This window comes from Colletotrichum godetiae, assembly GCF_030913485.1.
Source record: "Colletotrichum godetiae strain CBS 193.32 chromosome Unknown BDP55scaffold_62, whole genome shotgun sequence".
In the NCBI taxonomy this organism is placed as follows: domain Eukaryota; kingdom Fungi; phylum Ascomycota; class Sordariomycetes; order Glomerellales; family Glomerellaceae; genus Colletotrichum; species Colletotrichum godetiae.
In genome coordinates this window covers 189,325-213,282 of record NW_026851310.1, presented here as the reverse complement: position 1 = coordinate 213,282, position 23,958 = coordinate 189,325, and the positions used below count along the sequence as shown (strand labels likewise).

General features: G+C 53.8%; 5 protein-coding genes across 5 annotated transcripts; 4 read left to right on the top strand and 1 right to left on the bottom strand.

Moving 5' to 3' along the window:
* The first annotated feature begins 2,220 nt into the window (after positions 1-2,220).
* BDP55DRAFT_362796 (uncharacterized protein) lies at positions 2,221-3,386 on the top strand. The gene has a single exon (XM_060567055.1). It carries the CDS (start codon positions 2,428-2,430, stop codon positions 3,088-3,090), a length of 663 nt encoding a protein of 220 aa, XP_060424094.1. The 5' UTR covers positions 2,221-2,427; the 3' UTR covers positions 3,091-3,386.
* A 5,448-nt stretch (positions 3,387-8,834) lies between these two features.
* BDP55DRAFT_637073 (UDP-galactopyranose mutase) lies at positions 8,835-10,766 on the top strand (the record flags this gene model as incomplete). The annotated part of the gene is made up of 5 exons (XM_060572955.1): positions 8,835-8,845; positions 8,995-9,064; positions 9,135-9,215; positions 9,318-9,668; positions 9,738-10,766. The coding sequence occupies 5 exons, from the start codon at positions 8,835-8,837 to the stop codon at positions 10,764-10,766; spliced, it is 1,542 nt and encodes a 513-aa protein (XP_060424093.1).
* A 156-nt stretch (positions 10,767-10,922) lies between these two features.
* BDP55DRAFT_362729 (uncharacterized protein) lies at positions 10,923-11,435 on the top strand. Its single transcript, XM_060567053.1, has one exon. The coding sequence runs from the start codon at positions 11,079-11,081 to the stop codon at positions 11,391-11,393; it is 315 nt and encodes a 104-aa protein (XP_060424092.1). The 5' UTR covers positions 10,923-11,078; the 3' UTR covers positions 11,394-11,435.
* BDP55DRAFT_362730 (uncharacterized protein) lies at positions 11,436-11,788 on the bottom strand. Its single transcript, XM_060567054.1, has one exon. It carries the CDS (start codon positions 11,678-11,680, stop codon positions 11,477-11,479), a length of 204 nt encoding a protein of 67 aa, XP_060424091.1. The 5' UTR covers positions 11,681-11,788; the 3' UTR covers positions 11,436-11,476.
* Positions 11,789-14,613: 2,825 nt separating this feature from the next.
* BDP55DRAFT_362718 (hsp90-like protein) lies at positions 14,614-22,382 on the top strand. Its single transcript, XM_060567052.1, has 3 exons — positions 14,614-14,935; positions 15,053-17,409; positions 17,462-22,382. Exons 1-3 carry the CDS (start codon positions 14,802-14,804, stop codon positions 22,087-22,089), a joined length of 7,119 nt encoding a protein of 2,372 aa, XP_060424090.1. The 5' UTR covers positions 14,614-14,801; the 3' UTR covers positions 22,090-22,382.
* Positions 22,383-23,958: the final 1,576 nt, after the last annotated feature.

Sequence of the window (23,958 nt, the reverse complement as noted above, 5' to 3'; positions counted from 1 at the left end):
GGGACGGCCAAGCAACTCGTTAAAGGTGTCGTGGGGTAGGCGACAGGTGCTTTAACAGTATGCGATGGGGGGTCCCAAAGTTAGACGTTAACGGACACCTGTGGTGGTACCTGAGCCGGTTCAAACCTTGGAATGGGGCTGAGCACGGCTTTGTGAATCTGTAACCTGTGGTGAAGGAGGAATGAGAATCGAAAGAAAAAAAAAAAGCCGAAAGCAGGAAGCTCTTGACAACCACGACCCTACGGGAAGAGTTTAATAGAGGTCTGAAAAAAGAGGACAGCGGCTACTTGGAGAGGGTGTTGGGAAGGGAAAGGGGAAGAAGGAAAGAAAAAAAGAGGAAGGGGGTGGGTAGGCGAGGTTGTAGTGCAGCAAAGATATGGATGCCCCCCGGCAATTAGCAGCGATGGGCGTGAGTGAAAAAAAAAATCGATTTCTTCGTCTGTAGTGTATTCGTAGGTATTTCCCGCCCCTCTCTCTCTTTCTTTTGCCTTTTTCCTTCCCTTCTCTGTGGTGTGTTTACCGCATACTGTGTAGTAGGTACGTGTGTAGTTGCGTAGGTACCCTCTCTCCTTGCTCCTGCTCTTGTTCTGGAAATTGGGGTTCACGTTGACGCGATCAAGCCCGCCCAATCCAGGATCCGGCAGGCGATGTACAGTCACGGATACTTGGTAGAGTGGGGCGGCCTACCCGCCAGCAGGTGTTGGCACCTTGGCCGGAGCGCAGCCCGCATGTATCTGGTACAGGGACACGATACCCACGTCCCACTCTGCAACTGTGAGGGAGAGAGCAGGATGGAGGGGGGAGCCACTTGTCCAGACAGAGACTCCAGACTGCCAGTGTCGGCCGTGGCAAGCGTGGGTGCGACTGCGTGGTACGCCACCCTCTCAGGGGCTCCGATGGGACTAATATTAGTGCTGCCAATCTTGGATAGGGGCCGCAAATCAAGCTCTGCCCGCTCACCCACGTTCTGGTCCTTGGCATCTCACCAACGACGTGACTAAGGTAAGGTACCACGGCACCTGGCTTTTTCTCTCTCTGTCTCTCTCACACCTCAGAAGTCAGAACCTTGAACCATAGTGGATGAGCAGGTCGGACGACGGCGATGGCGCTGCCGATAGAGTTAGGAAGGTCGTTTCTGCATGGCTCAGCACAGCAATAGCTATGAAGATCAATTGTTGCGAAGCGGTGCTTGACTCTTGTCTATGAACCCTCATGAAAGTGTCCCGCTTGCTATGGATACCTTCAAGAACACTACCACCACCTAGTCCTAATGAGACTCGAGAAACAGTATATTGTGTCAGGCACTCGATATTACATTGGATGCAGCTCCTGTTCCCTTGGGCTGCAGTCTGTAAGGATACATGTACCTTGCAACCAATCCGGCCGTTTACAGACCCAGTACCATCACCACCATTATCCATACAAACTCCCATTGTGCTATCGCTGCTGTGCTAGGCGAAAAGAGGCTCTTTCTGTTGGTTGAGAGAATTGGACGATTGCTCCGAAAGGAGGGCCAAGCCACCCCGGCCTCGCCTCAGTCTTGCAGTCTCACACTTCGGGCCTTGACCTTACAGCCGCAGCTAAGGCAGGTCTCGGTCAGGTCTTATCGCCAGGGTCCAAATGACATCTCTATGCGTTTGTCACTTGTGGTAGTGGCATCGTTCTCGTCAAGTCTATCTGCTTAGTAAGGCCATGGTCTCTACGGAGTAGCCATGTGATAAACAAGCCCGCCTTTAAACTCTGGAACTCGGACGGATCGTTAGAGCTAGTATCCGTGAGGTAGGTATACAAACTGCCATATATGACTATATTTGGTGACCTCGGTTGTGTATCTGAGATCTGGATGCACTATCTCTCAACGCTGCAATTTAAAATGATCTCAAAAATAAGCTAGAAGCCGCAGGAGGAAAGAAGAGAAGAAACTTGCTTCCCTTGGAGGGAGGCTCATGCATTAGCACCATCCATAGCATCCGTAGTCTGTACGGCTTCTTCCCGTCTTCGTTATTCGAACATGTCAACATGATGGCCTCAATCCTAGTATTGTCACCTTCCTCGGTTGTAATCAATGTCAGACTTGCGCTTGCTTTACTGGTTACAGACCCTTCTCGCACACGTGCGGTTCAACACCCCTCCTTAGGTTCCTTCCGTCACTATCCGCATCAGTTAGTGCTTCCTTCTCGCTAGGTAAGGTGCCTTAGGATCACGGTGCCTTCCAGGTTTGCGCGGGTAAGACCGCTCCGGATGGGATGCCGTCTGTAGTCGCACCTTCCATGCCACTTGCATTTCCACATCTCAGAGTCTCAGACCCCCAAGATGTTGTCTTCTCTTCCTGGGTCTTTAACCTGCGAGGCACCTTGACGCCTGGGACAAGTACGGAATACGGACAAGGTCCCCGAGGTATTACCCGACCCAGCTTGTCGCCTGTACATGCAACTCAACTCACTCTTCCGTTTTCTGTCGCCTGTTTCCAAGTTGATTGCCCTTTCATCCCACGAGTCGCGAGTTGGTGGGTCCCCCAGTATTTTGCACTTACGGCCGGCCACCTTACCCCAACCTGGTTTTTGGATCGTCCAACGACTGACAAGCACAGTCCTCGCTCTCGTTCACAGTTGTGGTTCTCGTCGCCAACAAGGACCGAATCCGTCGACATGTCGGTCATCAGTGTACCAAATTGGTGATGAGTTGTTCCGGAAAGCGGAATCCGGGACGTGGGTGCTGGTCTATGGGTCGTGGCTTCAAGCTGCCCCCTGGTCCTCCCATCGCCCTATTCTTAAAGATGGGACGCCGTCTTCGCCATGCCACGCCGTGAGGCGCCTTTCGGGTTCCCTCGAACAGATGACAGATCGTGGACACCGGCCGCTTGGGTCATTTGGGCCCGGGAGGCTGAAGCTTGCTCGTCTCAAGCCCTCCATGCTTTCGGCCATCATCTCCCGGCCCCGAAGAGTTCATTACAACTTCTGCGTCCAGCCAGGTATCACTTCAGCCTTATTCATACTGCCGTTTGCGTGGCTGCCACACTTACCGTACCAAGTCATTTCTCAGTACGATCATGTCCAAACTCAACGGTGGCGGGTGCCGTGTGGCATGTAGCATGTGGCATGTGGCACGACAATTCAGACACCGGAGCCGACAACTAAGCCTCGACTCGACATGCCGTTTCTGCAGATGCAAACCATCGATATGTGGTGCCCTCAGAAAGCTTTGATTGTGTGTTTGCGACCAGGCTGCTACTTCCATCTTGGAAAGGCTGGCACGGCTGGCAAAGATCATTGGGCCCATTCGGCTGGATCTGCTAGAAGGGCCGTGGACTTTGGCTTGCATCTCCTTGATGTTGCTATTTGTGTTTTTGGCCGCGGGGTTGCAGCTTGCTGTACTGCATCAACCCGTAACCTAAGCATACAACACCAGGTATCCGAATATTCATCAGACGAAAGTACCTCCAGGTCGCTCGATGCTACATATTCGTACTCGCTCAATGAGTGATCACAGCCTCGATACCAAGCATTCTGTCAGCCAAAGTCTCCGCTGCAATTCTCCAGCTGGAGCTGCTGTTATTAGAAACCCAGTGTTTGGAGTGCTTCCCTGAATCGGCGGCTGATCAAGTCGAGGTTCATGCGGTGCCCGAAACTGGCCAGGCTGATCTACAAGAGGCCCAGTTTGTCTGTTTCAGAGTATTGATGAGATGGGTCCCGTACCCCTGTGCCGGCTGCCGGGCAGGGCACTCCAGCAAATGTCTTGTTCGGGGGAGAGGCCGTCTTTCAATACTGGAGTACGGAGTATGGAGGTGGTGCTGGGGACGACACGCGTGCGCGAATGCACGCACACGGAGATGCCTACCAAATGGACCACTTGCCAACTGACGGACCGATGTTCAACAGTTGTTGATCGACTTTCACAGCCTCCTTTGCTGCTCCGCAGATGAGAGGCAGGGGCAATCCCGCATTGGGATGGAAACGTCAATCGCCAACAACGAAAGCTGGGCCAGCTGGCAAGGGACCCAGAACGGCGTCTGTTTGTAACAACTACCGACGGATCGAAATTAAGTCGGCCTACTCCATCAACAGTCCAACGCGGACCCAGCGGTGACGACAACTGACTAGGAGTGAAGAGAGAGCACTGGAAGATTTCCCAGATTGCTGGATGTTCAAACGGTGGCACTTGGCCCGAGTGTTGTCTGTCTCTTAGTCCCTTGCACTGCTTTGCCCTGGCTCATCTTATTTCCTTAGTACACAAAGCACGACAAGCTCACTGGCTCCGTGGGGGGAACATGGGCGTTGGCAAGGCGAGAAGAAATAAGAAAGACGGACGTCAAATCTCTCGAGGCGACGATCGCTGGCTGAAAGGCGAGATGCAGACCACCTCGCACCAGCGCGGGAAACAACGATATCCCTGCCCGCATCTTGATTGGCGATGCACGAAGTTGATGAAAATGAGCAGATGGAACATGGGCTTTTACACGCAGGCGATTGGAGAGCCCCATCCCGCTAGGATAAAGTGCGGGTAGAGGCGACGGGACTCTGAATCACAAAACTGCTGGCGTCCCTTTTCGGCTTGTCTTACTGGCGCAGAAGCAGAAGTAGCTTGAGGCGCGCCGGCATGAACGTGGTCCAAAACGTTGACGGATAACACGTTTCGGCTTTGTGTACTTATTCGTATGGAGCAAAGGTACGGCTGGGTATTTGTCTGAGACTCAGACTCGGTCTTGGACGCGTACCCGACTCGTGGAGAACCGCCGAGTTGTCGCCAGGCCGAAATGGTTCATAATAAGCCATGGTGTCATTGCTGCCGTGCGGGACAACAAATTGAACAAATTGAGGCAAGTTTGTTTTGCTGCATTGCATGACGGGTTCTTGACGAGCTGCAGCGTGCCCACGTAGGTGGGATTGCGCTCATCTTATGAGATTACACTGAGCAGGGTTCCGTTATCGAAGATATCGCAACTCGGCTTAGGGCTCTCAAATCTAGACAATCTCAAAGAAGGCGGGCTGCAACAGGTCCAGACTACCTTACCTCAGGCGCCCCGTACTTCATGTCACCATGGAGGCTCTATAGCATGCGAATCAAACCACACGAAAACGTGGTCGACCATCTGGCTAATGTCCGAGAGATAGCCAAGATGAGTCGAATCCTTCCCCGGCCAACCATACCAACTTGGTTGGTCAAACCCCACGGTCCACGAAAGGATGACACTGTGGCGGGAGCGGCAGCGGCAGCGGAAGGTACACAGACACACACGTAAACAGTGACAGGTGAAGGCTTGAAGCCCCGAAGTATGAGAGTTTGAGCGAAATGACGGACGGCAGCTGCCCGACTGGGAAATGGAGGCGAAAACAACGTGTGAATGCAGATTGACAGTGGATTTGAGTCGAATTATCAAAAATTATTAGCGCAAGCCACATCGAAGGTCGAACCCACCTCCGAATAGCGGAGGGATTGGCACGCCAGCATCTGCCATCCGGGAACTGACAGTTCACGGGTCAGAGAAGCGCCGCTCATTGCCAGGATAGTATAGAACGGATTCAGCCAAACACTTTTTTGGGCAACGGCCGAAGTTGTCGAAGACTAGGTGCTTAGAGCAACAACGAGTTAGCCCGAAGAGGATCGTGAACTTCAGGAGCCAGCACAGGATCTGCGTTGCCGGGAGTCCGGGACAGGGTAAGGAGCGGCAACGGGCAGCAAAGCCAGCACCAACAGCGTCCGACAAACTGATGGACAATTGGCCATTCGGAAGCCTTGCTTTGACGGCAGGACCAGGGACCCTGCAGAGGACGAGAGGGAGAGGCACAGAGGGTTGCTGTCGATGCCCTTGGGTCTTTCTGACCCCTCTCTTCTGGTTTGCCGGCAGCTGATGAACGTGCAGCATCGACGGGACCAACATACTGTATCCCCGACGGGAGGCGGTCAACAAAAGACGTGCAGATAGGTTACCATCGCCTTGGCGGTCTGTCACCGTCTATGAGAAGGTGGGTGGGTGTTGACTGGTGGGTGCTGCGGCGCGCGAACGGTGTGCATCGCCATCGAGGCCGAATTAGATTGGAGATTTTCATCAATCATAATGATGAGCAGCGGCCATGAGGCGTGTGTTTCCAAGTTTCGCGACGACCCTCCTACGACTACGGGTACGCTCGACACAGATTCGAGATTGGGTTGTGAACCTTGTGGGCTCTTCCCTGTGCCCGTCTGTCGTTGATTACACTACGGACGATCTGCATGTTTGGAAAGTCAATCTCTCTGAGATGTCAAATTGGTAGGGTGACTTGGGTAATAAGTCTGCTGCAATCTGCTCTGCTTGTTCCCGTCATGCCTGCCCGCCTTTATTCTTTGTCAACACTTTGTTAGGAGTCTCTAGCACTCTGCTCAAGCATAGTATCCGCAACCTACGTCCATGATGGAGGGGTTGCAACTTGTAACTTGCGGGACCTATCGAAGGTGGATCATGAACTGTTCCTCTGGGCTCTTCCATCACCAACCCCTACTAGTGTATTGGAACGGGTTGACGGGTGCGTGTGCGTACGTGGTAAATGGGCACCTATGGGGGGAGGGGACGAGTGTGAGGAAGAAAAAAATGGGAAAGTAGGGAACGTGTCCTCGAGTCCTTGGGGAAGCGAAGGCGAGTTTGCCTCCACATCTCTCTCCATTTCCCGGTTTCCAGACCGCACACGAAAGAACTGTGGATAGGAGGAACAGGACAAACCAGACCAGACCAGACCAGACCCGGGCGGATGGCGGGTGTGTGGCCCATATCTCTCCTCCATCCCACCTTAGAACCTCAACACGGGCCTGATCTCGGATCATACTCACGCTCACGTCTATAATGCCTCACTCTGGACTGTTGAGAGCCGATTCAGCCTGTGTGTGTCTCTCGAGTCTTGGTCTCAGTCACCCCCTACATGCGGGTGGTACGGTCATAATCATATGTCCAAGTGCCTTTGCATCGCCAGAAAGCAAGGAATAAGTCCACTTGTCTCTTATGATGTTGTCCGCGAAGCTAATTACAGGCAACCCACACTATCAACTCTGTAACCCGCCGTGGGTCGCAGGAACTTGCCCAGGCCCCGGTGCCGCTACTGGAGAAACTTGGAGACTGGAATGCGGTATGTGTATCCGTACGGTCTGTCTCTTGAGCGGTGCGCGATGGTGGACAAGCTTCTGATTGCTCCACTGTTGTGGCTGTAACATTGGCATCCTGCCGTTTTCTCGAGCCTCGAGTAAGTGAGTCGAGAGTCTCGAGCCCCCCCTGTATGAATAGTAATGAGCATTACGGCCGCCGCGTCTTTCTTCTTTCTCCCGCTCCCACATGAAATCATGAATGCCCAGACTTTCAGACTCCTGGAGTCCAGAGGTTGGGGGTTCTTATGAGCAAGGGGGCATGGGAAGCATGGGAAGGAAGCAAGCACAAGCGTGTGGCGAGCCAGCACGAGGGCCCGGCCTGGGGTTGCGGTTCGCTGCCGTCCGCGCCGCCTGTCGACGTTCCCGTTCCAGTTTTGCTGTGCAGGCCAGGCCAGGCCAGGGCCAGACCCCTGGAAGGAGGAGGAGAATGAGGTGGTTTGTCTTGGCTGATGACGGACGAGGGAGCGAACTTGGTGCGGGCTGTCTGTCATCTGCGGGATAGATAGATAGAGTAACGGCACGGGATAGTGAGAGTGAGTGCTTCCATGGACAAAATAATGGCTAATGCTAGCGTTGCCATTCGGCGGCGGTTGCCACGAGGCAAGGAGAGTTTCTGTCAAATAAGACCTTGTCTCAAGTATTCGGGACAAGATGCGCCGGGACGTAGGAAACGTTTTTATTATAGAGACGGAAAGTCCACGCTTAACCGCTTGCTTTTTACTTGGAGCCCTTTTGGTGACGGCGAGGCATATGGTGGCTGCAGATAAAGTAGATTCGCCGCCAGCCGCCAGTCCGGTTCCTTAGGCATAGCAAGCAGTAACTCTGCCGTACGGTGTACCGGGATGTCTCCACCTCATTGACCACATGTCGTCAAGACCTCAACTCTAGCAACCCGATTGGTGCTCAGGATCTACAGCAACAGCAGTATCTTGAAGAGAAGAGGCAATTGGCAATGCTGACTGCATCATTCAAATGGCAGTAATACTGAAGCGTGTGTTTTTGGCAGCAGTGGTGTCAATGTTGCGATATCTCACAATGTGGGGGCGTGTCTAGAAGAGAGCGCGGCTTGCGGCGTGCCTTCCATGGTGGACGGAGCATCTTGGAACATGACACTAGGAGCAAAGGTACGTACCGCCTGGCACTTGGCACCACGGACCCATGAAAGACACCAAATGTGAGCTTCATGTCCTTGACCAGGGGGCCCCGCTAAACCCCTTGTCCCAAATAATAATTTGGCCCCTCCATCACAGTTGCGGTGCGGGAAAGGAAGCAGGAAGTAACAGCGCAGCAACAAGTGGCAGCAGCAGCACCACCGGTCACCACCATCATCTCCTGCCGACCACCTACCTAGCAGGAACAGCCAGTCAGTCAGGACCTTACCTGCCTCCCTCAGCAAGAAAGCAGGTACACACACACCTCGCGTCCAGTCCAATTCGGTACCTGAGAAGTCCAGTGTGTGTGTGTGTCCCCTTTTTCTCTGGAACTGGTCGAAACCAGAAACCCATATCTACAGCAACGGCCACGGCTACCACCTCCCGCGCGACTTTTCTCTCCTCTTCCTTCCATTCTTTGCTGCCAATCCTCAACCTCGCCTTCTCCTCCCCCTCGGTGCATCACTTGCTCCTTGATCTTGCAATCCTTCTCTTGTTGCCAGATCATCTACAACAAGAGCCGCTCTCTTTCTGTTGCTGCATCATCAACACCTTCTACACACATCCCCCACCATGGCTGACATGTGAGTTGTTCTCCTTCACCCCCTCCCGCCCCAATGTCTTTTGCCTGCCCATTGCGCCCATTCCAGAGCCACAGCCTCGGATCGGCCTGGCATTCCGGACGCCCAAATCTCTGAAGAATCGCGACTGACTTTGCTTTCCCCTCATTTAGCAACGTTGACGTCTTGGTTATCGGCGCTGGCCCGACCGGTCTCGGTGCTGCGAAGCGTCTGAACCAGATTGTGCGTCTTCACCGCCAAATCGCCACTACCCCTGGCACACTCATTGTTCCAATGCTAACCTCGAATGCAGAACGGCCCCTCATGGCTGCTTGTTGACTCCGCCGAGAAGGCTGGTGGTCTTGCTGGCACTGATACCACCCCCGAGGGTTTCGTGAGTGCTCCCTCTTTTGCCACGCTTCCTAGCAGCATAAACTGCTTGGGATTCGGTTGTCGTTTTCGCCAGAAGATTTTCTAACCAGACTCCAATGAACAGCTCTACGATGTTGGTGGCCACGTCATCTTCTCCCACTACAAGTATTTCGACGACTGCATCGAGGAGGCGCTCCCCAAGGAGGATGACTGGTTCACGCACGAGCGTGTCTCCTACGTCCGCTACAAGGGCATCTGGGTTCCCTACCCCTTCCAGAACAACATTTCTATCCTGCCCAAGGAGGACCAGGTCAAGTGCATGAACGGTCTCATTGATGCCGCCCTCGAGTGCCGTGTCGCCGACAAGAAGCCCAAGGACTTCGATGAGTGGATTCTCCGCAACTGCGGTGAGGGTGTTGCCGACATCTTCATGCGTCCCTACAACTACAAGGTCTGGGCTGTTCCCACGACCAAGGTAAGCCTACTTCTCCACACGAGGACTCCTCTAGAGGCTGGGTCTGTTTGCTAACGGCAATCGCTACAGATGCAATGCGCATGGCTCGGAGAGCGTGTCGCTGCTCCCAACCTGAAGCTTGTTACCGAGAACGTCGTCATGAACAAGGTTGCCGGTAACTGGGGCCCCAACGCCACCTTCAAGTTCCCCGCCCGTGACGGTACCGGTGGTATCTGGATCGCCGTTGCCAACACTCTCCCCAAGGAGAAGACCCGCTACGGCGAGAAGGGCACCGTCGAGAAGGTTGACGCCGAGAAGAAGATTGTCACCCTCAAGGACGGCACCAAGGTCCAGTACGGCAAGCTCGTCTCCACCATGAACGTCGACCAGCTCGTCGAGCGCATGGGCAACCAGGAGCTCGTCAGCCTGTCCAAGGGTCTGTTCTACTCCTCCACTCACGTTATCGGTGTCGGTATCCGTGGCGCTCGCCCTGACCGCATTGGTGACAAGTGCTGGCTGTACTTCCCCGAGGACAACTGCCCCTTCTACCGCGCCACCATCTTCTCCAACTACTCCCCCTACAACCAGCCCGAGGACAGCGTCAAGCTGCCCACGCTGTACCTGGCCAACGGCGAGAAGGCCTCCTCTACCGAGGCCAAGGAGGGTCCTTACTGGTCCATCATGCTTGAGGTCTCCGAGTCCTCCATGAAGCCTGTCGAGCAGGAGAAGCTCCTCCAGCAGTGCATCCAGGGTCTCATCAACACCGAGATGATCAAGGCTGAGGACGAGATCGTCTCCACATACCACCGCCGCTTCAACCACGGCTACCCCACTCCCTCGCTCGAGAGAGAGGGAGTCCTCAAGGACCTCCTTCCCAAGCTCCTCGACCAGGGCATCTACTCCCGTGGCCGCTTCGGTTCCTGGAGATACGAGGTCGGCAACCAGGACCACTCTTTCATGCTGGGTGTCGAGGCCGCCGACAACATTGTCAACGGCGCCGTCGAGCTCACGCTCAACTACCCCGACTTCGTCAACAGCCGCAAGAACGAGGAGCGCCGCCTTGCTGCGTCATTCGCCTTCGGCTCCCAAGCCAACGGCATTCCCTCGCACAGCAAGTAAGCTTGCCATGTGTTGGCGGAAGCTGTTAGAAAAGGAGGCAAAGAATTGCATTGATTTTTCAAGTCTGGTTGCTATAAAGCAATAGAAAGAAGCATGAGCATGACCAATGGAAGGAGGCAAGCTCAGGAAAACAGGGAGCTGCTTTTGGCTAAGCATAGAGAGAATACCTGGGAGTTTTTACGATGTTGAATTGGGGCGGGGGGGAAATCATCCGGTGCGCCATACCCACGATGTTGATGTTGAAAGTCGTGCGCAGCTGTAGGCGTGGGGGGCCGACTCGCCCTTGAAAAGGAATACCTACATAGAGTATAGATGTTTGGCTTCTACAATCTCACACCATTCGAGCATTTGGTTGTTTACTTTGTACTTGTGATGCCGTCTCCCGTATTCTCGGCCGGAGGTGCTTCCGATAGCTGCGACCCTTGCGGAGGAAGCTATAGCGTCCGCCTTCCGGTCGAACTAGCGTACATCTGGAAGAAAAGAAAAAAGGCACGATCCAGTGAGCCGTTGAGTTTGGCACCCCTGCCTTTGGCGTCTGACATGTCCTTGTTTGCTTGTTTCTCGTTTTTCTCCCCTTCCCTCATGGATATAGAGTTAGTCAGCGTATCTGCAGCCTGCGAGGCTTAACTCGTTAAAACCAAGGAATTGGGACCACCTAGCACTGGCACCATCACGACCTCGGATAGTTGCTTCGAGATTTTTGTGTGTTATCATCTCCTGATATTGCCTCTGGAGCTGAACAGAAAGTGGTTCAGGGACCTATAGTCCCTGGCTGCTATCGCGGCTTTGCAACAGGGACTTGCCAAGTTACCGTTCGGTCCCTTTATTCTTAGTAATATCCCCTGACTCCCGCGGGTAAGAGAATTTGGTTCAATATCAGACGGAACAGGCACACACTGTAAACAGCACCTCATGCCTTTTTCTTTTGTTTTCTCGCACTCCTTCTCTCGAAGATGCGCGTCAGGTTACTAGTGGCAGCCACAAAACAGACAAAAATCCTCAGGGTCCGAGTGAGCTAGCACCGTAGCACAGACTAGTGGGCAGTGTGCGCCAATGACATCATTTTTTCTTTCTTGTCTTATGGCTTAACTTGTCGCCCTGAACTCTGACGGCCTGACTGAGCCTTATGTATGTGTGTGACTGTGTGTGGCACGACTCAGGTATCTGCAAGAAATCTTGGAAAAGATGAGACGGGCTGGCTTCAACGATTCGGTGAGTTGATGCTAGTCTCATTACTTGAATTTTCCAGGCTTCGAGATTTTTCTCTGGTGGGAGCTGAAATCTGGGACTAAAAATCTTGGGGGAGCAGGGGTTGGGTAGTGCGAATGAGTCGCGACGGCTCTGTCAGTCCCACGGATGCGGTGGAGAGGGGGCTTTTATTTTATTTCCTTGGAGAAGAGACGGCGTCTTTTTTAATCCTGGTATGATGGGAAACGGCTGGAGGTTTGGATCATATTGACTTTGGACCCTTTGCCTTACAGTACATAGTAGGTACCTTGGGTGGAACCAAGGCAATACAGAACCTACCTCAGATGGGCGGTAATTACTTATGTCGCTGCTCCAACAACCACACAGGAAGATGTTTGCGGTCGAGTAAATGGCAACGTTCAGCTGCAGCGGAAGTCCGGCGGATTATCGGGCGTGCAAAAAGGATCAGCAGAGGCCTGGTTGTTGAGACTGGACAGTAAGGTAATTAGCGGTCAACGGTGCAAGGGAAAACAGGACGGGAACCGGGAGTTGGGATCGTTTGAATCGCTGGAGGGGGGGAGGGGAGCAAAGCCAGTGGTGCTAAAGTAATGGGTTCCATCATGGTGCGGCGGACCTAGCGACACGGAGAAAGGGCGACGGGTGGAAGTAGGGGAAACAGGCTAGGACGGACAAGAAATCGAGGGAACAAAGGCTCCGGCAGTTCAGTATCGAGAGTCTGTACGGATAGGTAGTTTGAAGGTTTTCTGTAGGTATTCCATGTCTCCCGTCAACATCTACACTAAGTTCTGGCGAAAAGTCCGTCGGAGCTTGGTGAAAGATGAGGCTCGCTGGAGTTTGGAGAGACGAGCATGCGGGACCATCGGCTGATGGAGCATGGACATTGACATTGAGGGATTGAGCAAAAGATGCTCTGTGTCACCCCAGCTAGCCCTGTTTATCGTTGTGAATGTGGACGGCTGAGAGCTCCGATGATCGACATTTGTATCTGCGAGCTCGGCCAAACAGACTGTACGCACATGTACGGACAGCACAGCGTAGCGTTGCTGGTTTTTTGTTCCTGCCAATCATTGCCTACGGTGGATGTTTACCCCTTTCTTCTACTGTTTCTTTGCCATATCTGATGTTTCGGGTTGCCTATACATGCCGAGTACGCCATTCATGATTCCATTCACGTTGATCTGCACGATTTCCATTGGAGATAGGAGCGAGTGACGATGGGCTGGGCACGTTTTTTTGCCCAAGGGCCTAGAGTCCCCAAATAAGTGGATAGCTTCTCTTCCTCCACTGCTGTGACCAGGGGTTAGATTGGCATGCGTCTTCCTTCTCCTCGTCTTGGTGATTTGTTTTGTTCAAATCCCCGAATTTCAGCGCAGACATGTCCGCTGCGGAGTCCTGTTCCCTAGGGCATCGAATATCACATCAGGGTTTACTGTGTACTCCGTGTAGAGGAAAGGAGAACCTAAGAGGAGGAGAAAGGAGCTACCCAGAGGAACGAGAGGGACGAGACAAGGAAAAGACGCCGAGATGTCACTGGCGTGGGTCCCGTTTTTGTCTAACAGAGACACCAACGTTTGCATGTTTGACGAGGGGAGTTTGGGGAGGCGTTTGATACCAGACGGCTGCCCCATTCCGTATTTGGCCTCTGACTTACTAAGGCACATGCGTATCAGTCCTCGACTACTCTCTTCTATCCAGATGCCATAATGCGAGGTGCTCTATGTTCAACTGCGACTTTCAAGTCCAAGGTATTCTCTGCTTCCTTGGAACAATTTCGAGAGACAACTGAAAGGTTACAGTGCCCGGAGTTGGTCTGTTTTGGTTCAAGTTTTCCAGGGCAGGTGCAAATGGAACTTGAAAGCTGGAGGGAGATACGTCCCATTGCGGATACTAAAGATACCTCAGGTCCTTAGCAGCCAACCTAAGGTAAGGAGGAAGGAAGGAAGGTATTGGGAACTTGGGTGCTTCACTGCTGGGGAAGGCGTGGTGGGCTTGGTCCCTGGCGCTTGGAAGGTGCCCTTTGCTCCCTCTAAAAATCATTACGTACTCCACTCCTCAAGGGTGTTGCTGCTTCAGAAGTTCAGCCTGCCCTTGCCAGTGCCCGCGCTGTCCAGACTCCAGTGCCGCACCTTAAGCAATCCACGGCTGCCCTGTCGCCGGATGCCACCATCGCCCAACGTCTCCGTGCAGCGTGCATCCTGCCCCATCTTGAACCTAAGTGGTCAGCAAGGCGGCCAAGCAAAGGTCCTGAGGTACGGAGTACAAGGTGAGTGAGAGAGAGGTTCAAACGGCACCGCCAACGTCTGGTTTGTCCTCCTCCGACAGCTGCCCACTCGCTCACCCGTCCGTCGCCTGACGACGCCCTCCAAACGCATACCAGGTTCTTCTTCGTCTCACTCAGTTTCCAGACTGTTTGCAAGATTGCGTTGCCGTTGCCTTTCGCCGTGTTCATAGCGACGAGGCCAACCCACCCCTCGTCCACTTGATCCGATTGCGCGCGCGCATACCCGGCCGATGCGAGAGACGTCTTGCATGCACGGAAACATCAACCCCAACCGCAGTGTATCCCTCCAGTCTACGAACCATCGCTGTACAGCTTACGCCTCGAGCTTCTCATGGAAATATGACATGGATAGCAGTCTCTAGTTGACAATTACGACCTCATCTACGTCAACTTTGACTCTCGCGACGACATCATCGCCGACTGCGAAACAAAGGCCGACGCCGATACCAAAGGACCTGCGCGCCCACCCAAAATCTCACTCACCCCCACCATCGACAACTGCACTCGGCCTCCAAGCTCCGGCTTGCGCCTAATGACCGGCCTCAATGATGGACGGCACTGCCATCGTGTCGGACGACCACTTCGACCCTCCCTCGCGTCTTTTTGAGCGCCTTCGCCAGATCGCCGGCTATACCTGGGACGAGTCTCGGCTTCCCTTCCACACATCTTACGACATCTGGTGAGTCCCGCCCCCACCCCCATTGACTTCTGGTGTTACTCGCCGAGCACCAGCAATAATCTCTGTCGCCTTCTCCCTATCTCCTCGAATGCTGTAATGTCTAACGTATGCGGATAGGCACGTTTGTGGTACCAGATTCGTATCTCCATACCAGCCCTCCTCCTCTTCATCCTTACCCGCCTCGAGTCCCGGCTCCATCGCGAAACTACAATCCGGTCGACCATCGCCTTCCGAACATGCGAGCTCCTCCAGCCTTCACTCAGGCCTTCCCAGCGATGCGAGCAGCGACTTTTCGGCGACCTCGCCGCCCGCGATCCCCGCCGGTGCCGCAGAGATATCATATGTAGAAGAGCCGGTAGTGGCTCGCGTCTCCTACCATGTGCTCCGTGAGGAGAGAGCCTTCCATATAGCTAAGAACCTATTTGCCACGGCCGATCCTCAAGGGCTGCACATTGTAAAGCCACTCGACCTCATTCGTCTCGCCCCTCACCCCGGCGATCGGGGTTCCATTGTGGTCGCAATCTATCAGCATCCCGGTCAGAACTACCTCTTTGATCTGATGGACATGGGGCCAGCCTTCTATATGGCTAGGAAGATTGACGACCGGTACGAGGCGTATCGCAAACAGAATTTGCATTTGAAGCCTCCGATAGATCTACAATACTTCCTCGACTTTGCCATTGGCGCAAGTCAGTGTCTGGAAATCCTCCACTATGGGCAGGTGATTACGCATGGAGAGATCAGGCCGGACGCCTTCCACTTCAATATCGAGACGAATTCGGTCAAGCTCATCAACTTTGGCACGGGGACGAGATCCTTCGAGGGCGGCTTGTCAAGCACCTCATGGTCGAGCTTGTCAAGAGAGTTGGGCGCAAAGAATAAGCTCCTCTATATAAGCCCAGAGCAGACAGGTCGTATGCCGGCAGAACCTGATAGCCGGACCGACATTTACTCTCTTGGCGTCGTTTTTTGGACATTGCTCACACAGCAGCCGGTATTTGATGGCGAGACACCCCTGGACATTGTGCAAGGCGTCCTAGGACGACGAATCCCCAACGTATCGCAAGTTCGACTCGACATACCCGACGTTATCGGACGTATCATACAGAAATGCACGGCCAAGACTGTCGCTGATCGATATCACTCGGCTAGTGGCTTGAAGCATGACCTGCTCAAGGTGCAGCAATTCTTGACAGACGGCGACTGGTTGGCGCTTAAGGAGTGGAAGATCGGCGAAAAGGACATCTCGTCCTTCTTCATTCTACCCAGTATGATGATCGGTCGGCAAAAAGAGAGAGCAGAAGTTATCAGAGTCATTGAACGGGTCGCCAAGAGCCATTCGATGAATCAAAAGTCTACAACAAATAATCGCTTCTCTGATGGCTCGCAGCTCTCGGTTGAGCTGCCTGACTGCGGAGACCTGTCGAGCGAGGGCGCAAGCTCGGCAGAAGGCACAACACGTCGTAGCGGATCCTTCACACATACTACGTCCTCCGACCCTAGGCAGTCAAAGGCTAGTTTTGTTCCGTCCGTCCTATCCGACACCCAGACAATATCGGGCGACACCATCGCCTCGTCTAATTCTGGCCCGTTTGCGAGGATGACCAGGCCGTGGGAGAGGCAATTGGAAAGACATCAGTCGGTCTCGATCGAAACTCGGAGTCTCATCGATGGTGTAGGTACGCCAACAGACAGCAACCGGTTGAGTGCGGTGGAATCATCGTCCTCAAGCTTATCACGCCAGCTCGGATCAGCAAAGTTCCGTAGACGCGGGCACTGCGAGATCGTCCTCGTTGAAGGAGCTGGGGGGTTGGGCAAGAGCTGTCTCTACCAGTCGGTGCTCGCTGAAGCTCGGCGAAGGGGCTATTGTGCCACGGCAAAATTCGATACCGCGCGCCGAACTGCTTTTGGACCACTGCTTAAGCTGCTGTCGTCACTCTTCAAACAGGTATTCGGCGAGCGAAATACGGATACACCTTTTCACCAGGCGCTGAAGCAGTACGTTCGTCCTGTGTGGCCAACACTGCATAAGGTGCTTGGGCTACCGGACTTCCTCATTGGCGCCCTTGACAACTCGGTTCCTCGATCCGTGTCCATCACCCAAAGCATAACCCAGACTCGGTCTATCAGGGCAGGGCTCAAGAGGCGTGGCTCATCGCCAGGAAGCTCGCCGGGCCGCCTGAACAAGCCTACCGTTATCTCTTCACAGGTATCCCAGGACTTCCTGCGAGCTGGTGGAGCAACCAAAACCATGCGGTTGATGAACACCTTCCTTGACGTACTTCGCATGTTCACGTCCCACAAGTTCATTTGCTTTGTGCTGGATGACCTTCACTTTGCGGATGATGAATCCATGGAGTTGATTACCCAGATCATTGGAGCACGGATGAAGATGGTCGTCATAATAACCTATCGCCCAGAGGAACTATCACCGGAACAAGTCCAATCTATCATTCAACCCCCTGAGTCCGAAGGCAAGTTGCTTGTACTGTCCAAAGCCGCCATCATATGCTGACCAGAATGCAGAGTTCCCACGAACAGGAGGTCCCGTAGTGACCCGAATCAAACTTACTCCCCTCTGCGAGGACGACATCATTCAATACGTCGCGACGACACTATGCAGACCAAAGGAGGAGGTTCTCCCTCTGGCTTTGGTCATACAGTCCAAAACAGCAGGCAACCCGTTCTACATGCGAGAAATGCTGAGTGCCTGTTACCGGAAGAAGTGTATATGGTACGACTACAAAGACAGTATCTGGCACTTTGATCTTGATAGACTCTTCGAGCACTTCAAAGGCGCAAGCGATTACGATATACTCGATACTGGTTTCATCACACGGAGACTGAGCGAGTTGCCTCCAGCCTCTAGAGCGATACTTGCATGGGCTGCACTCCTTGGGTCTTCATTCTCATTCGAGCTCATTTGCAGACTTCTTAGTGGCGAGTTCCAGTACCAAGACAATGAGGAGGCATCGTGCCAAGGTCCAGGCAATGAACAGTACCACCGGACATACTCTCAGCAAGAGGCAATCAATGGACTGCAAGCCGCGGTCCAGGCCTACATCATCGTCCCGAGCGAGACAGACGATAGATTCCGCTTCGCCCATGACCGATTCATCCAGGCATCAGCAGCACTGAAGGAATGTAACGCGCGGAAGATGCATTTCGTGATTGCGCAGACGCTCCTGAAGTATTATTCAGTTGACCCCAGAGCCAAAGACAACACCGCCGCGCACATCTGCGAGTCTGTGGACATTATCATTAAGCGTGTCCCTAGACGTCAGATATACCGCAAGGTACTGTATGAGTGCGCACAGTCGGCCGTGGAGAATTGTGCCCGTCCAACCGGCTCAAAACTTTACAGCACGGCAGTCGCTCTCCTCCAGCCGGATCCGTGGAACGACGAACTTGAGGATGTCTCGTATGACGAGACGATGCAGCTGCATTTGCGGGCTGCGGAATGTTACTTGTACATGAGCAACAATGCCGCGGCCAACTCCCTCCTCGAGACAATCTTCCAGTGTGCACGAAATCCTCTCGATAAGGCGCCAGCCTATGTTCTCCAGTCCAGAACGCTAGCGCAAAGTGGCAATGCTAGAGGCGCGTTGGCTGCACTGAAGGAATGTCTACAGGCACTTGATGTGCAATTCGATGACGAACCCACCTTTGAGAAATGCGACGATCAGTTCGAGAAGATGTCTGTGAGGATACAGACCATGGACAAGAACGAGCTGATGAATCCGACGCTGTCGTCAGACCCCAGCTTGCCGTCTATCGGCGCCGTGTTGGCAGAGACTGTCAGCGCTGCGTGGTGGAGCGACTACTTACGATTTTACCACCTCTCCCTTGTTATGTTGGATCTACATCTCACCCACGGCGCCTTTCCCCAATCAGGGATGGCGTTCCTTCATCTTGGTCTCATCGCCCTGGCCAGATTCAACATGGTGAGCTTTGCAGTTGAGGTGGGCAACGTCTGCATTGAGCTGCTTGACCGATACCGCGATCCTTTCTCGATGGCTAGGGGCTACATGCTGTACGCCAACTTCCTCGGGCATGTTCAGATTCCGATCGCGGTGGCCTTGACGCACTTGGAGGGCTCGGTTGACTATGCGGCTGCAGCAGGAGATCGTATTTCCTCGATCCTAAGCTTTGGACTCGCGGCGCAGCTCAAGTTCTTTGCGAGCGAGAATTGTGCCGATCTGGAGGCTTTCTGCCAGTACGGCTGTGAAGAGATCCCCAACTGGCACCAGGACACGCGGGGCGGCACCCTCCTCATCTCCATCCGACAAGCTTGTCGAGCTTTGCAGGGCAAGACACGGACCACCGACCCCTACGAGGTCATGACTGATGATCATCATAATTCGGCCAACTACAAGTCATGGCTGAGAGCCAACACACAAAACGGGAACCGGTCCGTTCTTTGGTATGAGAGCATTGAGATAGTTCCGCTCTTCATCTACGGTCACTACGATCGCGCCATTGAGATCGGTGAGATGTGCTACGAGTCTATCCAGAATTTATGGTCAGCTCGCAACAGCAGGCTGGTCATGTTTTTCTATGGACTTGCTCTTGCAGGAAGCATGTGTCGGAGGCTCAACGACCCCCGCCTGGATCCCTACAGCCTAGACGGCGAAACCGAAAGTGTTCTACGCACCATTCGCGAACTGACCAAGCGGATCAAGGAGTGGGAGGTGCACACTGAAGTGAACTACCTTTCATGGTCTAAGATCCTGGAGGCCCAGATCGCAGAATTGACCGGCGATTATGGGGGTGCGGTCAAGCTCTACGAGGAGTCTCTGGACAACGCCGAGGAGCATAATTACATTTTTGAAGCGGCACTAGGCAACACACTGATGGCCGGCACGCTCGTCAGGCGCAAGGCTCGACGGTTGGCTCGCTCTGCTTTCAGGGATGCCATTGCGTTCTACCGTCAGTTCGGCGCCGTGGCCGTGGCCGAGCGTCTAGAGGATGAGCACGCCGTGCTTCTTCACAGCCCAACAAGGAATCCCAGAGCGATAGACGCTGCTGTTCAGACCGACTTTGCCGGAGGCAGTGGCACCGTCGACTATCGCGCTGTCGATGGCGAAGAAGGACCCGAAGGGATGCAGCAGTCCAACCATACTGCCATCGCTGATACCAAGGGTGATCGGATTGGCGCATGGCGTGGCTCAATGCATGAACACAATGAACCTGGGGCAGGTCTGCCAGCACTCGATATGATCGATTTGCACGCGATTCTGCTCTCATCCCAGGTCATCTCCGGTGTTCTTCGGGTCGACGAGCTCCTCAAGACCATGTGCGACGTTATCCTGCAGACTTGCGGAGGCTCGGCTACGCTAGCCGCCATTGTGGTGCAGGATTCGGACGAGTCTGGATGGTCTCTCGCAGCCAGCGGTGATCCGGAACGGGGAGCGTCAGCCCATATTCCCGGTCTCCCGCTTGCTGGCACCTCACTCGTTGCCGAGAACGTTATCTTATACTGCACACGGTTCCGAGAGGCTGTCTTCATCCCTGACATTATTAACGACGAGCGCTTCGGTAACGTGAGTGAGGCTTGGCTACAGCGGAATGTCCTTAGCAAGGCCATCATCGCAATCCCCATCTGTCACGGTTCAAAACCGCTCCTCGGAGTACTCTATCTCGAGGGCGAGCCAGGATCTTTCACCGATCGTAACGTGTCCGTTCTCCAGCTACTGGTTAACCAAATTGGCATTAGTTACTCAAATGCCCTGGCTATGAAGGCGGTAGAGAAAGTCTCAGCAGAGAACGTCTCCATGGTTGCGCTGCAGAAGCGCGCCCTTGCAAAGGCACTGGAGGCAGAGACGAAAGCCAAGCACGCTGAAACTGAAGCCAAGCGTAACGTCAAGCTCGCCGAAGAGGCCGCCAAGGCCAAGTCGATATTCCTTGCCAACGTTTCCCACGAACTGCGCACACCGCTCAACGGCGTTATTGGCAACTCGGAGTTGCTGAAAGACAGCGAGCTAGACAAGGACCAGCAAGAGATGGCGGATAACATCAAGGTGTCGGCAGAGCTGTTGCTGACGGTCATTAACGACATACTCGACTTTTCCAGAATGGAGGCCGACAAGATGAAGCTGTACGTGATCGCTTTCAACCCAGAAGAGATGGTTCGGGAGGTTGTTCGCGCGGTGTCTTACAGCAACCGGCAAAAGACGAAACAGAAGAACGTCAAGATTATACAGGATATTGACCTGCCATCTCTGCTCATTTTTGGAGACCCCATCAGACTTCATCAGGTCTTGGGCAACCTCATCAGCAACAGTTTGAAGTTCACCGAGGACGGCTCAATCACAATTGGTGCTCGGGTGGAATCGGAGACCAACGACAAAGCAATATTGCTCTTCAGAGTTCAGGATACCGGAATCGGTATTCCCCAGCAGCAATTGGTCAAGCTCTTCCAGCCATTCAGCCAAGCAGACACCAGCACAGCACGGAAGTATGGCGGTAGCGGTCTCGGTCTGAGTATTTGCAAGTCTCTGATCGAAACTATGATGAAGGGCAAGATCCAACTCGACAGTCAAGAAGGCGTGGGAACAACGGCATGGTTCAAGGTCACTTTCGACAAGGCCAAGTCCGACGTGTCTGCCGGAGACGCGCAGCAAATGAAATCTCCTCCAGCCGTCGAGCGCTCTGCGTACCTTGAGCGCGGCGAGTCGCCCAATCCGTTCTTGGACCTCACCTCCATCCCCAAGGATCAAATCAGGATTTGCGTTGCAGAGGATAATCCCATCAACCAGAAAATTGCCATTCAGTATGCGCAGCGACTGGGCTACACCACCGTGGATGCTTATGAGAACGGATTGAAGGCAGTGGAGGGCTTGCGACAAAAGGCTAGGGAAGGCCGACCCTACCACGTGGTCCTCATGGACGTACAGATGCCTGTGCTAGACGGCTACGAGGCGACCAAGATGATTCGGAAGGATTCTATGGACGTTGTACGGAAGATCCTCGTCATTGCCATGACTGCATCAGCTATTCAGGGAGATCGAGAGAAGTGTCTGGCGGCTGGCATGAACGACTACCTTGCGAAGCCGGTGCGCTCGGAGGTGCTGAAGAAGAAGTTGGACACTTATGTCAGTCCTCAAGCATCCGTACGCGAGTCTCTAGTCGGATTTTCGAGGCTACAACGCTAACAGCCACCCAGGCCGCCTCATCTCCTGATGTCACCCGCTCTTCTTCCACTTCGCCGGCGTACACAACCACCGACCTCAACGGAGCCGCGGCCAACTTCCATCTTCCAATCAGAGACAATCCGGCATACAGCCGACCGTCAAACAGCACCTCGACACCTAGCCGCGTATCGAGTGACACAAGGTCCACTACGGACCTAGGATCCATTGCCGAAACGCAGTCGCAAGCGCCGTCACAGAAACGTGCGTCTCGCAAACTGACCAAGACACGCACCAGCAGCGAGTCGTTACCGGCCGAGAAACCCAGGGCAGTGCTCACCAAGAAAGCGCCGCAGCGCCAGGGCTCATCGACGGACGAGAACATCAAACCGGAGAATTTACCATACCACACAAACCGCAATAGTGTGAGTTCGCAGGGGTCCAATAGCAGAGACAAGATCTTCCCAAGCTAAGGCGACGGAGGCCGCCTCCTCCCCTCTCGATCCACGGGACTGGACGACTAGCTTTGGGTGTCGAGACGGGTGAAGGATGCCGTTTGATTAGAAAGGATTATCGGTACATGCCAGCTTAGCCAACTGTGGCTGGGGTAAAGAAGGGGGAAATCCACTTGGAGAGGGTGTGAATCCAGCAAACAGTGAAGACGCAGATGGCCAGAGTGGAGGCCGGATTTACTCAAATTCGGCTTCGATCATCTCCTGTGTTGTCTCACATCAACATGGCCCATGGGCACGGCATACGGCCAAAGAAGAGAGGGAGAATAGGCTCAAGCAACCTGCTTCCTCTCGTCAAGCGGGAGGCAAGGCGTCTCCGATATTGATTTATTTTACAGCTGGCAGGAATCGTGTCTGATATTATCGGAAAGGGAAGGAAGGGAGTTGAACGGGCATCTTGCAAAAGTACCATAGTTCCGAGCCACGTTGCCTTCACACACACACCATAGCATCACCATGACACGTAGCCTGCCCGTCGAGGGTTTAAGGGAGTTTTAGGAGGTAAAAGGAATCTCACATTTTCATTGCAAATGATCTACGGGTCCATCTCCCGCGCCTTGCATGCTGAGTGGTTGCCTCGTCTTGTCTTGCCAAGAGGTCTGAAGATGAAGCAAGCTTATGTCGTTCCTGAGCACGCCCGTACGTACGGTGATGCAGAGGTAAGCCGATGACGGGGAGCCCTCCTTCACCCTTTACCCCCCTCCCCCACTCTCACGTTCTTACGCCTCTCTCTATCTGTATCTGCATGTACTGTCTCTCATGGGCCATGTTGCAGTCAGCCCAGCCTGTTGTAAGTGGCGCCGTTGACGTGCATGAGATGGTTTGAGACAACGGGAATGTACAGATGGGTCTAGAGTCTAGACAGATGAGTCTAGAATTGCAAATCCTCTCTGCCTCTCTAGCTCATGTCTGTACGGAGTAGGTAGGTAGGTGAGTAAGTACTATCCCTTCTCTACTCTCCCCCGCCTGCTCGTCCAACCCAACCGCCGACACCTCATACACACCTCCTTTCCCGCCCCTTTTTTGGAGCCTGTACGCTTGCGTTGCGCCCTACCTATTTGACTTTCACCAACCACCGGCCACACTTGTCTTTGACATGTCTGATATCGGGGACGTTTTTCAAGAGGCGCACGAGGCATAGGGCAGTAGGATGGGAGGTCCGCAAATGCAAATCCCATGCAACGTTCTCTCTCTCTCTCTCTGTGTTCCTCATGTACCATGCTTATTCGGGGCCAGCAGGCCCATTCTTGTCTCTCCCGCGATCCTCGATCCTGGATGGAACCTTTTGAAGGGTGTTTGCGCAAGAGGAGGAAAGGCAGAACGTTTTGTTTCGGTTGATTTGCATTTAAGCGTCCAAGACATTTTTTTGTAAACCCGTCTT

Excerpts from the sequence above, each read along its gene's own strand:
- BDP55DRAFT_362796 (XM_060567055.1), top strand. The coding sequence starts at position 2,428 with ATGCAACTCAACTCACTCTTCCGTTTTCTGTCGCCTGTTTCCAAGTTG.
- BDP55DRAFT_362730 (XM_060567054.1), bottom strand. The coding sequence starts at position 11,680 with ATGAGGTGCTGTTTACAGTGTGTGCCTGTTCCGTCTGATATTGAACCA.
- BDP55DRAFT_362729 (XM_060567053.1), top strand. The coding sequence starts at position 11,079 with ATGTTTGGCTTCTACAATCTCACACCATTCGAGCATTTGGTTGTTTAC.
- BDP55DRAFT_362718 (XM_060567052.1), top strand. The coding sequence starts at position 14,802 with ATGATGGACGGCACTGCCATCGTGTCGGACGACCACTTCGACCCTCCC. Across the intron at positions 14,936-15,052 it reads CACACATCTTACGACATCTG|GCACGTTTGTGGTACCAGAT; the intron begins GTGAGTCCCGCC and ends GTATGCGGATAG. Across the intron at positions 17,410-17,461 it reads TCAACCCCCTGAGTCCGAAG|AGTTCCCACGAACAGGAGGT; the intron begins GCAAGTTGCTTG and ends ACCAGAATGCAG.